Below are 16,277 nucleotides of genomic sequence, written 5' to 3' on the forward strand. Positions count from 1 at the left end.
TATCTTTGAAAAAACAGTCGCCCATAGAGTCAAATTCAGCGAGAAAGAATAGTGGACAAAGGGGGGATGGGGAGTTATTGTTTAATGGGTACAGTGTTTCCATGTACCCAGGGATGGCGAAAAGTTCTGGAGATGGATGATTGTGTAACAATATGAATGCACTTAATGAACTGTATACCTGAGAATGGTTAAAAGGGTAAATTTTATGTGTATTTTACATTGAAGAAAAACCACAGTCGTCCATGCAATCTTAAATATTATTGCAAAGGCATCAAATTAAGTATGACAAACCAAGGGAGAATTAACAGGTATTTCAGAGGTGAGAGGTGGTTTTCATACGGCAGAGCAATGACTTACACAGGCTCCATTGATAGGAACCATTTATGAGGACAGGTTTTATGTCAGTGAATATTAATCTGCTTTTCTGCTGCTACTGAGAATTAAGTTACTCTGAAAGTAACCTTTGAGCTTTATGCCTATTCACTTAATTCTTACAACAATCCTATGAGGAAGGCATTGTTAATCCCTCCATTCTTAATCCCTCCAGATGAAAGAATTAAGGCATCAAGATATTAATAATTTACCCAAGATGTTACAACTAGTAAGTAGCAGTTCCATGAACTCAGGCATTTGGCCCCAGATATTACTGTCTTAACCTGGGTACTTGACTCTCAGTTCTACCCTCCCTAGAATCAGGATCATACTCTGGGAGCCACAAGAACTTGTATCAGGGCCTCCATGTGCAGTTTGGCGGGTCATTCACTGCACAGGGTCTCTTGGCTGAAGGGGTGCATGGTGTCTGGAGCCCAGCCCACACTGTGCTCATCAGGTCCCCCTGAGGAAGGGGCACGGTTGCTTTTCCACATAAAGTAGCCATATGGGTTACTGACATCCTTGGCCCGACTGATGGCTTTTTTCTCCTTCTCCCCTTGTGCCTTCCCAAGACTGAGCCCTTCCCCAGAAGAAGGAGGACAAAATGACCAAGTTCAAGGTGAGTGGGGCTTGCCTCTCTAGGTTTTAAATTGTCATCTCATTTCTCAGTCGTTAGACACAGCCTGTTTTTTTTTTTCTTGGGAAGGATTAAAGAGAACAGTATGCATTTGGGAAGCTCTTATGTGCCAGATAGTCCCTGCTTTTTATTTTAGCGTAGTTTAATTTTTGTTCTTTTATAATTTCAGAAATAAGACTAAAATAGAAAAAGTCAACACCAGTGGAAAAAAAATCTTCCACTTTACTACTGTTTTCCCATGTTCTTTTCCTTGTATGCATTCATAACTGTATATTTGTAATCACTGCATAGTTAAAATTCTCAAATTATAATTAATATTATATACCTTAAATTTTTAATGGCAACATCATCTTCCCGTGAATTGATGTACTGTGTGTGCCTCTCATAACTTTTCCCCATTCGTGGACATTTATGTGGTTTTGATTTTTTTACTGTTTTAAAGAATATGGTAGTAAGTTTTCCTAACATAACCATTTTTCTCCAAAGGGAATTTGGAAGAGTTTGCCATTCTTTGTTCTTAATGTTTTAGGAATGCTAAATTGAAAAAGTACTTTTGACATGCGGTACCTTGGCTATTTTGTATGTAGAATATTCAAATAGGGCCTGGGACAAAAGGGTCCTACTGATGCTTCACACGGAGAAAATATTGTTAGATATTTTCCCATAAGAAAGCTAGATTGTTTCTTACCCATGTCTAAATCATATCACGTGCATGTTTTACATACCGATTTATATTTTTTATTCATGTATTAATTTATCAAAGTAATAATGTACTTCATTTAAAAAGTCCAGTAGTACAGAGGACTTGCCAGATAATTTTCTTAGTCTTAGACCAACCTTAGGTAGTACTTGGTCTCATCTGCATTTTTTAATTACAAAGAAACAGGATTGTAGAATTTCAGAAAACTGCTTAAGTTCACACAGGAAACCAAAGATCCAACTCATCCAAAAAGCCCTGTAGGATTTTTACTTGGAGAAAGAGAGAAGCAAGGGAAAAAGAATTCTCCAATCAGTGACTTAGTCCTTTGTGTGTGGGGCCTGGTTATGCTAGTGGGTAGAAGACACCACATATATACGCCTTCCCTGGTCACTCTTTGGTAGCCCCTTCTCGGTTGCTCATTTACGGCACCTGAATGTGCAGCAGTCCGGTGATGCACACAGTTTTCATATGAAAAATTAAGACAATACTGTATACCAGTGATTCTTAATCATGGGCGATTTTGCCTCCAGGCAATGTCTGGAATCATTTTTGGTGTCACAACTTGAGGGATCCTACTGGCATCTAGTGTGTGGAAGCTTGGGATGTGCTCCACATCCTGCTGTGCACAAAACAGCCACCACCACAAAGAATTACCTGGCCCAAAATGTCGGTAGTGCTGAGGGTGTGAAACTGTACCAAGGATGCAGAACTATACAGGACCAAGAGCAAAATGTGGGTGAAAACATTGATAATACGTATGCTGAAAAAACAGAAGCTGAAAACCTCGATTAGAAGTTGTACAGAGTCATATGATAAAATCGCAATTGGAGTGTGAGCAAAGAACATTAACTGGCAAGGTACTGAAGGAAAAGTGAAGATGGCCAGTAAACGAAATATGATGAGCTTATTAAGTATAAGCATACAGATAACCCCAGTAAGTTGTTTTTTTACTGATCAGGTTACCCAGGATTTAAACACATTGGTTATGTTCAGTGTTGTGTATGGTATGGGGAATCAGGAATGCTAATATTCTCTTGGGGGAAGGGTAACATAGGGAAAAAGTTGGAAAGAAAATCTGCCATTGTACATAACTTTGAAGTTGCATATTCTTTGACATTGTAGTTGCACTTCTTGGAACTTTGGTCCAAAGAAAATAATTAGATGGGTGCTAATATCTATGTAAAAAGTTGTCCTTTCAACATTTATTATGAAAGGAAACAATTTAAAACAATTTAAGAGACTCAGGTCTCTTAGAATCTGGAACCACTTCGTACACATCCTTTCCACTTTTCTCAGTGCTGCCCTTCTCCCAGTGGACCTTTGTTGCAAGATTTAGGTGGAGTGTGTTTGGTGTTGTAGGAGCCATTGACTTTCAAGGACGTGGCTGTGGTCTTCACGGAGGAGGAGCTGGGGCTGCTGGACTCCGCCCAGAGGAAGCTGTACCAAGACGTGATGCTGGAGAACTTCAGGAACGTGGTCTCATTGGGTGAGGACAGGGGCTCTGAACTTCAGCCCCCTGCGGTGTTTGTGTGTCTTTGGATGTGTGGGGCTTTGGAGCACTTGAACTGGTTGCCAGTATTCTAAGCCAGTATTCTAACACAGCTCAAACTCTCACAAAGCATGGGACACAGAGATGGCATTTTTCTTGTCTTCTTCCCCAGCTATAAAGTATGTGTTTTGTAAATGAATTGTAAATGGCAGCACGACTGCTGTACATCTTTGATCTTTCCCAAATTGTGATTGTCTTCAATTAGTGGGTCATGACACCCATTTAGGGAATTGTACCAGCATTTTTTAATGAAATAGAGTAGAAAGTATCAGAGCCCGTGGCAATAACTGCACCTGGCAGCAAAAACTGCAGCCTATTGCCAAGAATAGTGTGAGAAACGGTGGAGAGGGTGTGATGAAAATACACATTTTTTTCCCCAGTAGTTCGTACTTAGATCTATATATCCTGGGGTTTTGCATAAAATGTATTTCCTCTGATGGGTCATAACTGACAGTTTTGAAAACACTAATTTTGATGTCCTAAAGATGATGCAGTGAGAACCCACAATTTATAGTAATTTTGGCGGGTAATATATTAAATGCTTGTCCTTACCTTTTCACAGGGCATCAGCCTTTCACACCAGATGTAGTCCCCCCGTTAGAGAGAGAAGAAAAGCTTTGGATGACAAAGCCAGCCAGCCAGAGCCACGGTTCCTTAGGTGAGAGCCGTGCGCCTCTGGGTCCATCCCACTGCTTGTCGCCTCCACTGCTCTGTATGACTCTGGGCTCCGTCACTCCCTTGGCGGTGGTTTACTGCAGGAGTCTGAATCGCTCTCACTCTCCTATTTTGCTGTTTCACAATGAATTCCCCACTCCAAGTGATCCTTGTAAATGTTTGTCAGATCCTATGAGTCCTCTGCTCAAAACCTCTAGTAGTTTCTTACCTTATTCAGAGTAAAATCCACGTGTTTAACGTGGCTTAAGATATTCCATGTTGCTGCTGTGTCCTGTTCCCCCAGCCCTCTGTAAACACGACCTGCCACTTCCCCCCTTGTCAGTCCACTCCATCCAGGTGTGCCTCTTTGCTGCGCCAAGCAGGCTCCTGCCTCAACACCCTCCTTGTTCTCTCTGTCGGTAGTGCCGTTTTGCTGTAATCCTCTTGATCTCTCCCTTACGTCACGTAGGTCTTTTCTCAAATGTAATCCCATGAAAAAGGCCTCTTGTACACCTGAAATTAATATAAAATAATATTGAATGTCAAAATAAAGTGTGAAAAGAAAAAAGAAAAAGATAAAAGGCCTCTCATGACCCCTCTGTTCATAATACCTTCTTCTTCCTCCACTCTCCTTCTCCTTACCCCGTCGTAGTTGGTGTCTAAGCACTGATCACCACTTAACATATTAACATATAATATATTCCCACGGGACTGTAACCTCAGGAAAGGAGAAATTCTGTCTGTTTTCTTTATTGCTACGTCCTCAGTGTATAGAACAGACATGGAAGAGAGTAGATGTGCTATAAGTATTTGTTAAATGAATGAATGAGTTCATAATCGTTACATGAACTTTTTTCCATTAGTCGTGGGGATCCTTAAAGGGTGGTAATCAAAAATGTATGATGAAGGCATAGTCTAGAGCAGCTATTTCTCCCCAAGGAGTGTCTAATTTTTATCTATCAGGTGCTTTTGGACACATGTAGATACGTATCCATTACACCACATCTAATGAAAGCTTAGCTTTGCACTTATAACAAAATTGATTATCATTTCTCCCCTGTGGCTTTCCTGCAGCCTTAGTAATGAATCTTACTGTCTTGGTAGAGAACTACTTTTTAGAATGAAGATTCTAATAACCATTTTATACAGATAGATAGCTGTACTACTTACAAAGCACCTCTGATAGTTTTCTATTGTTAATGCTCATCACAAGGTACTACATTTATTTTAAACTCACTGAATCCCAGCCTTCTGCTTGAAAAACAGTGGTGTGATCCATATAGAAAAATGTATCTACATCCATCAATTTGATAGTCTGCTTTCAGACATCATTCCTGAGGCTCTAAATATTGACTCCTACTTGAAAAAGGAAAACTTTTTACGCACAGAGAAAGGAAATACACAAATTCCAGAAGTAATCAATCCATAAGCCCCATGGCCACGTTTATGCCTTATGCTTTTCTTTCCCTCCCAAGTGATTCTTAACATGATTTCTGATCAGTATGATTTTCTCATCAGCAACATCCACTGAGTTTAGCCCTGAATCTGGTGAAGCTTTTCCCCTTTCCAGCAAAATTGCTCTTTCCGAGCCCTTTCCTATTATGGGTAACTTAATTGGAAAAGCTCTTTTTACTTTTGTAACACAGCTCAAACTCTCACAAAGAAGTCAAACTGGGATCTACATACAATGCATATTTATTCAGTGTATATTTATTAAACACTGAGTGCCAGGCATTGTTCTGGGAGTGGTGATAAAGCAGTGAACAATATGCCTGTCCTGTGATACTGCATTCAAATGGGAGAAGACAGCAAAAAAAGGAAGGTAGTATGTCAGATGGTAATGTGTGTTGTGAAAAAACAAAGCAGGGTAAGGTGAATGAAAACTGCCAGGGGTGTATAGTGGATAAAGAATTTACTATTTGATACTGGGTGGTAAACGGTCCCACCACTAAGGTGTTATTTGAAGAGAGACCTGAAAAGTAAGTAGCAAGCTGTCTGACTAATTGATAGAACAGAGTTCCAAGGAGAACATAACTCTTCCTGTTCAGTGTTGACTTGGAGAATCTGTATTCTGCCCTGTTTATTTCCTCCGTACCAGTTCTTGCTCTAGTCCTCTTGAAAGCTGTTTCCCAGCAGGAGATGAAGGACCACTCTCTGCTTACACTCTGAACTTCAGACTCTTTTTTTTTTTTCTGATTAGTTCATTTATTCTTTTCTTTAGATTCCACATATAAATGAGATCATAGGATATTTGTCTTTCTCTTTCTGACTTATTTCACTTAACATAATGTTCTCTAGGTCCATCCATGTTGTTGCAAATGATAATATTTCCTTCTTTATGGCTGCATAATACTCTGTTGTATAAATGTACCACAGTTTCTTACTCCAGTCATCTACTGATGGGCATTTCAGTTGTTTCCATGTCTTGGCTATTCTGTATTGTGCTACAATAAACATAGGGGTGCATAAATTTTTTTGAATTGGAGTTTTGGATTTCTCCGGATAGATACCTAAGAGTGGAATTGCTGGGTCATAAGGTAGTTCCATTTTCAGATTTTTGAGATACCTCCATACTGGCTGTGAACTTCAGGCTCTTGAGTGATGTTTTCTCCCAAATGTCTTTCCAACCCACCTGGTGCCTCAAAGGCCAATAACATTGGAGTAAACTTCCAATAAAATAATTCAAAGCAAAGGTTTTCAACATTGCTTGGGGACAGTTGGTAATCTATTCGTAAGAATTTTACTAGACATTTTGAGCAAGGCTCAAGTGTAAGGATTTTACTAGACATTTTGAGCATTTTGGTCAGATGTGTTTGCAGTAGGCAGAATTATGTGGAAATTATTTGTCAGACACCAGCTTCAGCTAAAGAAGAGAAGGCTTCTAGTAAGGTTCAGCTTGGTCATTGTAAAGATGCTCTAGGAAGTGTTTTTCTTGCAGCCACCAAATTTTGAACCTGTAGATCTCTAATGAAATTTAGTACAATTCTGAATGGGTCTTGTTAATGTGTAGTGAATGGGGACCTGGTGAACCAACCTCCTTTTGGTTTGGGGAGGCATGTAAATCAGTGAACGTGATACATGATAAAAATGGAACTTGGTCCTGGTTCAATAAAGCCTGAGGGTATAGGTCTAAGTTTATAACCTCGACATTTCTGAACGAAGCATTTACATGCCCCAACTTCAAATTCTCTTTATCCTTTTAGGAGACAAGAATCTAAATGATATGAAGATTGTTCAAGAAGTTGGATTAAGGTACCTGTCACATGAAGAGCTTTTCTGCTCACAGATTTGGCAACAGGTTACTAAGGAGTTAACCAGATGTCAAGATTTCATAGTAAATACTCAAGAAACTGGCTCACAGTTGGAAAAACAAGATGATGCACTCTATAAATTTGAAGAATTTGGTATAGGCTTTAATCTGAGTTCACATCTTGAGGTTCCCCACAGAGTCCACACTGCAGAAAAGACTTACAAAGGGGAGGAATGTGGGAAAGGTTTCATTCAGGACTTTCATGTTCAAATTAACCAGATGGCCCATGCAGGAGAGAAGCCCTATAAATGTGAAAAATGCGAAAATACCTTCCGTCGGTTTTCAAGTCTTCAAGCCCATGAGAGAATGCACAGCAAAGAGAAATCATACAAATATGATACGTCATGTAAGAGTTTCAGTCAGAGGTCATATCTTAGTCATCATCAGAGAGTTACCACTGAAGAGAATTCACACAAATTTGAGGGGTGTGAGAGGAACATCGGGAAAAGCTCACATTGTCATGCTCCTCTGATAATCCACACTTTAGCAAAACCCTATAAATGTGAGGAGTGTGGGCTGGGTTTCAGTCAGAGCTCATATCTTCAAGTCCATCAGAGAGTCCACATGGGGAAGAAACCTTATAAATGTGAAGAGTGTGGGAAGGGCTTCAGTTGGCGTTCACGACTACAGGCTCATCAGCGGATCCACACTGGAGAGAAACCATACAAATGCAATGCATGTGGCAAGGGCTTTAGTTATAGCTCACACCTTAATATTCATTGTAGAATCCATACAGGAGAGAAGCCCTATAAATGTGACGAGTGTGGGAAAGGCTTCAGTGTGGGTTCACACCTTCAAGCTCATCAGATAAGCCACACTGGAGAGAAACCATATAAATGTGAGGAGTGTGGGAAGGGCTTCTGTCGGGCCTCCAATCTTCTGGACCATCAGAGAGGCCATACTGGTGAGAAACCGTATCAGTGTGATGCATGTGGGAAGGGCTTCAGTCGTAGCTCAGATTTTAACATTCACTTTAGAGTCCATACAGGAGAGAAACCCTATAAATGTGAGGAGTGTGGGAAGGGCTTCAGTCAGGCCTCAAATCTTCTGGCCCATCAGAGAGGTCACACTGGAGAAAAACCATACAAATGCGGTACATGTGGGAAGGGTTTCAGTCGGAGTTCAGATCTGAACGTTCATTGTAGAATCCACACAGGTGAGAAACCCTATAAATGTGAGAAGTGTGGTAAGGCCTTCAGTCAGTTTTCAAGTCTTCAAGTGCATCAAAGAGTCCATACGGGAGAGAAACCATATCAGTGTGCAGACTGTGGGAAAGGCTTCAGTGTGGGGTCACAGCTTCAAGCCCATCAGAGGTGCCATACTGGAGAGAAGCCATACCAATGTGAGGAATGTGGGAAGGGCTTCTGTCGGGCCTCAAATTTCCTGGCTCACCGTGGAGTCCACACGGGAGAGAAACCATACCGATGTGATGTGTGTGGTAAGCGCTTCAGACAGAGATCATACCTTCAAGCCCACCAGAGAGTCCATACTGGAGAGAAACCATATAAATGTGAGGAATGTGGTAAAGTCTTTAGTTGGAGTTCATACCTTCAAGCCCATCAAAGAGTTCACACTGGAGAAAAACCTTACAAATGTGAGGAGTGTGGGAAGGGTTTCAGTTGGAGCTCAAGTCTTATAATTCATCAGCGAATCCATGCTGACGATGATGGTGATAAGGACTTTCCCTCATCAGAGAATTCATACAGCAAAGAAGCTCTATAAAATTATATGTTTTAGTACCTCAAATGGGTGCTGAAATAGTCCAATTATCAGGCCTGTCATAGAAGATGAAATATTTCTTTTATAAGTCAGTATTTCAACCAGAGTGTGACATGTCATAGTGGTTGGGTGACCACATAGCAGAGAAGCCTCATGAGAGTGGAAAAATAAGGACTTCATGCATAACCTTGATATTCAGCACATGTTACACAGAGGAGGGGCTTAAGAAGGAAGGATGAGTTTGATCTGGAGTTAGCCAAAAGTACTAAGACGGAAATGCCAGGATGTATTCCACTATCACATAAGTGCAAGAGGGTAACCACTTTGTTGACTGCCAAATATACTCTGCCTTTCAGTGCCTAACACATAGATGTTCAGTAGTTGTTAACTGAGTTAAAGAGAGCACAGTCTTATTTCAAGTTTTTATTCAGTTCATCTCCAGATATGTTTATAAGATTGTACTTAAAAGGGGAATTCTGCAAGGCTTGGAGGACATTTAAATTAGACACATGGGCTCATTTTCCCAACCTGCAGGTCCTGTGAACTAAACTTTATCAAAAATTGAAGGTTGTAACCCATTAGTGGATCCAAAAACAATTCAGTAGGTTGTAACCAGCACTTTGTATGATAACAATCGAGGTATAATTTGCATGCAGTAACATGCATAAATCTCAGTGTTTACAGCTTCATGAATTTTGACAAACGTGTACACTTGTGTAATCACTGAGATCAGCATATACAATATTTCTATTAAACCAGAACTTTTTTTGGTGCACATTTCCAGTCAAGGCCACTTCCAGTGGCAACAGCAAGTATTGTGATTTCTACACCATAGATTAGTTAGGTCTGTTCTTGAGCCTCATGTGGGTTCAGTACGTATTGTTTTGTGTTCTTTTGATCAAATATATGATCATCTCAATACATTGAGAGAAAGCTTTTGACAAAACATCCCTTCCTGATAAAAAGTCCTCAGTGATATAAAAGGCATCTATAAAATTCTTACAAACTAACATTCTCTTTTTTTAATTAAGGAATGATTTATATAGAGTAAAATTGACTCTTCAATGTATCATTTTGTGTTTGGGCAAATGCTTACTGTCATATTTATCACCACCACAATCAAGACATTTAACAGTTCCATCACTCAGCTTCCGTCCTGAAATTCTTTTGTACTTTTGTAGTGACCCTTTTCCTCATCACATCCCCTACATCCTTAGCAACCATCAATCTGTTTTCTGTCTATATTGTTTACCTTTTCCATAATGTCATATAAATGGAATCATAACAGTATGTAACCTTTGGAGTCTTGGCTTCTTTCACTGATGCTCCTGAAATTCATCAGCCTTGATGTATGCGTCAGTAATCATTCCTTTTATTGCTGAATGGTACTCTGTTGTATGATGTACCATACTGTTTATCCATTTATGATTTGAAGAGTTTCCAGTTTTTAGCTGTTATGAAGAAAGCAACTATAAACATTCACATACAGCTTTGTGTGTCAACATGAGTTTTCTTTGTCTTAGTAAATACTTAAAAGTGGGATTGCTAGGTTGTATGATAAGAGTGTGTTTAACTTTATGAAAAACTGACAAACTTTTCTAAAATGGACATACCATTTTGCATTCCCACCATCAGTGCATGTCAGAGTTTTGTTTTTAGTATTTCAGTAGGTTTATAGTGGTATCTCATTTTTGGTTTTAATTTATATTTTCTTAAGTATGTTGAGCATTTTTATATATGAATGTTATCCTTATACCAGTTTTCTTTTGTGAACTCTTCTTGTTCTTGATTTTTGAGAATTATTTTTATGTTCTGGATACATGTCCTTTGTCAGTTATGCATTTGCAAATATTTTATCCCTGTGTGTGGACTGTATTTTTATTCCATTAACTTTTTCACAGAGTTTTTTAATTTTTTGATAAAGTTTAATTTTTGTCTTCCATGGATTATGCTTTTCGTTTCTGATATAAGAATTCTGCCTAATCCAAGGTCACAATACATCATTGTTGACTATAGGTGTTATAGGTATAATAGGTATATTATAGGTGTAATGTTGTATAGCAGATCTCTGGAATTTATCCATTTTGCTTAACTTTATGCCCATAGATTAATAACTTCCCATTTCCCCCCATCCCCAGCCCCTAGCAACCACCATTCTACTTTGTATTTCTATGAATTTGATTACTTTAGACACCTCATATAAGTGGACTCACATTTACTTATTGTGACTGGCTTATTTCACTTGGCATAATGTCCTCAAGGCTCATTGATGTAACATATTACAGGATTGCCTTCCTTTTAAAAGGCTGAATAATATTCCATTGTATGTATGTGCCATATTTTGTTTATCAGTTCATCTGTCAGTGGACATTTGGGTTGCTTCTACCTCTTGGCTAGTGTAAATAATGCTGCTATGAACATGGGTGTTCAAATATCTCCTTAAGACCCTATGTTCAATTTTGTATATATACCCAGAAGTGGGGTTGCTAGATCATATAATAGTTCTATTTTTAATTTTTTGAGGGATCTACATATTGTTTTCCATAATAGCTGCACCAGTTTGCATCCCACCAACAGTATGCAAGTGTTCCAATTTCTCCATATCCTTGCCTACACTTGTTGTCTTTTTTTTTTATAATAGCCATCCTGATAGGTGTGAAGTGATATTTTTATTGTGCTTTTGATTTGCATTTCCCTGATGATTAGTGACATTGAGCATTTTTCATACACCTTTTGAGTGTCTTCTTTGGACATATGTCTATTCAGGTCCTTAATCCATTTTCAAAATTGGATTATTAGGCATTTTTGAATTATTGAGTTGTAAGAGTTTCTTATAATTTTTGGAGATTAACCCTTTATCAGATATGATTTGCAAATGTTTTCTCCCATTCTGTAGGTTGCCTTTTCACTCAGTTGATTGCTTCCTTTGCTGTGCAGAAGCATTTTAGTTTGATGTAATCCCTCTTATTTTTGTTTTTGTTCCATGGGCTTTTGGTGTCTTATCCATGAAATTATTGCCAAGACCAATGTCAAAGAGATTTTCCTTTAGTTTTTCTTCTAAGAATTTTACACTTTCAAGTCTTAGATTTAAATCTTAATCCATTTTGAGTTGACTTTTGTGTATGATGTGAGATAAGGGTCCAATTTCATGTGGATGTCATTTTCTCAGCACCATTTCTTGAAGAGACTATCCTTTCTCCATCATGTGTTCTTGGTGCGCTTGTTAAAGATTAGTTGATCACATATGCATGGGTTTTTTTCTGGGCTTTCTATTCCATTGGTCTATGTATCTGTTTTTATGCCAGTACTGTACCATTTTGATGAACATAGTTTGAAATCAGGAAGTGTGATGCCTCCAGCTTTCTTCTTTCTCAAGATTGCTTTGGCTATTTGGGGTCTTTTTTGGTTCCACATGAATTTTTTGGATTGTTTTTCTATTTGTGTGGAAAATGCCATTTGAATGTTGATAGGAATTAACATTTAATCTCTAGGTAGCTTTGGGTAGTATGGACATTTTTAACTATTAATTCTGCTGATCTGTGAAGATGGGATATCATTCCATTTGTTTGTGTCTTCTTCAATTTATTTTATCAATGTGTTATAGTTTTCAATGGACAGGTCTTTCACCTCTTTGTTTAAACTTATTCCTAAATATACTGTTTTGATGCTATTGTAAATGGGATTGTTTTCTTAGTTTCTCTTTCTGAGTTTTTTTTTTTTTTTTAGGTTTTATTGGGAAAGGGGAACAGGACTTTATTGGGGAACAGTAAGGATTTTTTTCCAAGTCAAGTTGTCCTTTCAATCTTAGTTGTAGAGGGCGCAGTTCAGCTCCAGGTCCAGTTGCTGTTGTTAGTTACAGGGGGCACAGCCCACCATCCCTTGTGGGAGTCGAGGAGTCAAACCGGCAACCTTGTGGTTGAGAGCCCACTGGCCCATGTGGGAATCGAACCAGCAGCCTTTGGAGTTAGGAGCATGGAGCTCCAAACACCTGAGCCACTGGGCCGGCCCCTCTTTCTGATAGTTTGTTAATATGTAGAAATACAACTGTATTTTGTTTGTTGATTTTGTATCCTAACTACTGACTTTGTTTATTAGTTCTAACAATTTTGGTGGCATTGTTAGGGTTTTCTCTATATAAGGTCATGTCATCTGGAAACAGACAAATTTACTTCTTTTTTTCTGATTCCTTTTTTTTCCTCCTTTTTCTTGACTAATTGCTCTGGTTAGGTCTTCCAATACTATGTTGAATAGAAGTGGTGACAGTCGGCATCCTTGTCTTATTCCTGATTTTAGAGGAAAAACTTAGAGCTTTTTCATTTTTGAGTACGATTAGCTGTGGGCTTGCCATCATATGGCTTTTATGATTATGAGGTACATTCCTTTTATACCTAATTTGCTGTGACTTTTCTCATAAAAGGATGTTGATTTTGTCAAATGCTTTCTCTATATCTACTAAGATGATGATATGATTTTTATCCTTTATCGTGCTGTGGTCTAGCACATTGATTTGCATATGCTGAACCATCTTTACACTACAAGGTTAAATCCCACTTGATTATGGTGTACCATCTTTTTAATATGCTGTTGTATTTTGTTTGCTAGAACTTTGTTGAGGATTTTTGCACTTATATTCCTCAGAGTTACTGGCCTGTAGTTGTCTTTTCTTGTCTCTGTTTGGTTCTGGAATGAGGCTAATGCTAGTCTCATTAAATGAGTTCGGAAATGTCCTCTCCAATTTTTTGGAAGAGTTTGAGAATGGTTGAATTAATTCTTCTTTAAATGTTTGGTAAAATTCATCAATAAAGCCGTCTGGTCCTGGGCTTTTCTCTTGGGATATTTTTGATGACTGATTCAATCTCCTTGTTATCGGTTGGTTTAGATTTTCTATTCACGATTCTGTTGGTTCCATTGGTCAGAACTTATTACATGACCACACTTGTACTTGAAGCTAAGGAGTGAAGATGTTAGTGAGATGGACATGTGTTGATTTGGCTAGCCCTTGGTGATTGTTTTGCTAAAGGAAAATTGGGAGAATAATGTTATTGGTCACTGAAACAACAGATGATTTTCATTTCACACAGTCATCTAAATCTTATCATTGTAACGCTCAGGGAATCAACTTTTCAAACAATATATGAAAAACCAGTTGGAGTATTATGAAAAGCCTTCGCTGATGGTGAGAAAACCTGAAGGAGATAAGATTCATAGCCATTTGAGGACCCGGCAGTTATAATACCTCACAGGTAAAATCCCAGTTACTTAGTGAAAGGCTGGTCCCTTTTGAATTACTGATGGGAGAGCCCTTCCTAATTTCTCCCCACATTTAATCCTTATGCTTCTCGGAAGGAGTCTGATAAAATTCAGAGACCATCAATATGTTTGGAAAATCTATAATCAAACAAAGTACATAGATCATTGTAGACAAGTATTATGTAGAGGTAGAAAGTATGGACTCGAGCCAGAATTTCTTAAAATCCTAGATCTTACTAGCCATGTAACCTTATGTAAAAGCTTTACTTCTCTATGCCTGTTTAAATTATTATGTATTGTGGATCTGGACAGAATTTACCTAAAATTTTCCCAGGGTTAAATAAAAGTATAAGTACTTAGAATAATGGTGGCCACCTAGAAAGTGGGTTTTAGTGACAGATGATTTTTACCAATATTGATGCCAATATTTCTTAACTTTCTTAGCCTCCTTAAAGAGCCTTGTTAGACTTCTTTTAACCTGCCCCTGACCCTGTGAAATTTTAATATTGTAGATGAACTCTATTTGTTCATGTATTGTATGTATAAACTGTGCTTTATGCACAAAAAGTAGTTTGGTTTGATTTGGTTTTTAATTCTACAACATACAAGCCCAGCCTAGTGGACAATATCATTCTCACTGAGAATACTTCATACTCATATACACCAAGGTTTCCCTATTTCAGCACTATTGGCCATCTGGGGCCCCATAATTCAACCATAGTTGACGACCTCTAATTATTGGTCTCTAATCATTTCCTCGTGCTTCTCAAAAGGATATTGACAGAGTTAACAGCTCATGGTCTGTACAATCTATTATCAAATGGAGCAAACCAGATTTTTGTTAGCAGAGCAATATCATAGAGCAGTTAATTCTAATTTTTCAGCATTCTTGTGTCTATACAGATAGATATGCATTATTTCAATTTATCATTCCCCACTTCCACAAGATGTAACAAGTAAATAAAGCCAATGAACACCACTTGAAAACATTTTAAATCATTAGAATTAACCTGTTAAATGTTAAAGAGCAAAATTCACTTTGTTTACTTTGGCAATTTACAAAGACTTTATAAGTAATCTTTGATCCCAAGAATTATACTGGGCTCTGCATAGAAAAAGCATGAAAATGAGTCATAGACTAACATTCTTTAACATGTGTAAGGTCTCTTGTAATTTCATTAAAAATATTTATTAGATATTAATATTGTTAATAAATATTTATATAGTTATTTCCCAGGCATTGGGTTGTGTGTGTTCAACATGCAATTAATCTTCATTCCTCTCATGTAACACTTTCCCAATTTTCATATTTACAAGTGAAGTCTTCAAGAGGTTAAGTCAGTTTCCTGAGGTCAGGAAGCTATATGTGGCAAAAATAGGTGTGAACACAGGTTTGCCCAACTGATTTCAGTTCTGCACTACCCACCATCAAGCTGCTCTTAGTCTAGACATCTGCCGGGTTTAAAATGCACACAGTACATTCCTCTGATCTTCCCTTTTACAGGATTCTGACTATTAGAACCATATTAATGTTTCACATGCTAATATATATATATATATATATATATATGTATATACATGTATATACATATATATAAATAAAAGGAAAAACATAAAACTTTAAAGCAAAAACAAATGAACCAAACTATTATTTCATTTAGTAACATAATCACACTGAAGAGGGGAGCAGCAAATTTGAAGAATCTGAACATTAAAATGTTTATAATGTAATATGAAGAAAGATGTGAAGGAAGGAAGGAAGAAAAAAGAAAGAAAAGAATATAAACTCTTATAGTAGAAAGCTAATCCATAAATGTAGAATGGTGGAATGAGAAAATGCCTGGCAACCATCATCACAAATACTAGGATCATCAAGGAATGCTAAAAATGTTAGGTGAAAGTTTGAGGAACAGAATATTATACCGTCCCAATATCTCTACAAACTATTAATTACAAAGAAATGTATAGTAAGTTTACTGGGGAGAAATGTGATGATCATATTAGCTCAGAGATCAAAGTTAATGTTACAAACAATAGAACCAACCAACATTTCAGGCCTCCGGATATGATTACTGAGAAGGACACA

At 37.9% G+C, this 16,277-nt stretch overlaps 1 protein-coding gene across 3 annotated transcripts in view; it reads left to right on the forward strand.

The window, feature by feature from the left end:
* ZNF45 (zinc finger protein 45) overlaps nucleotides 1-10,887 on the forward strand; it is a 33,484-nt gene extending 22,597 nt beyond the window's left edge. For 2 of the 3 annotated variants that reach the window (XM_081032435.1, XM_081032436.1), the window contains 4 exons: nucleotides 945-991; nucleotides 3,069-3,195; nucleotides 3,821-3,916; nucleotides 7,116-10,425. In XM_081032435.1, coding sequence (XP_080888561.1) covers nucleotides 977-991; nucleotides 3,069-3,195; nucleotides 3,821-3,916; nucleotides 7,116-8,944 — 2,067 coding nt within the window. In that variant the 5' untranslated portion in view covers nucleotides 945-976 and the 3' untranslated portion in view covers nucleotides 8,945-10,425. Of the gene's footprint in view, nucleotides 1-944; nucleotides 992-3,068; nucleotides 3,196-3,820; nucleotides 3,917-7,115 lie in introns of all 3 variants that reach the window. The other variant, XM_081032434.1, reaches the window with a different exon arrangement.
* Nucleotides 10,888-16,277: the final 5,390 nt, after the last annotated feature.

Source organism: Rhinolophus hipposideros, assembly GCF_964194185.1.
Source record: "Rhinolophus hipposideros genome assembly, chromosome: 21".
In the NCBI taxonomy this organism is placed as follows: domain Eukaryota; kingdom Metazoa; phylum Chordata; class Mammalia; order Chiroptera; family Rhinolophidae; genus Rhinolophus; species Rhinolophus hipposideros.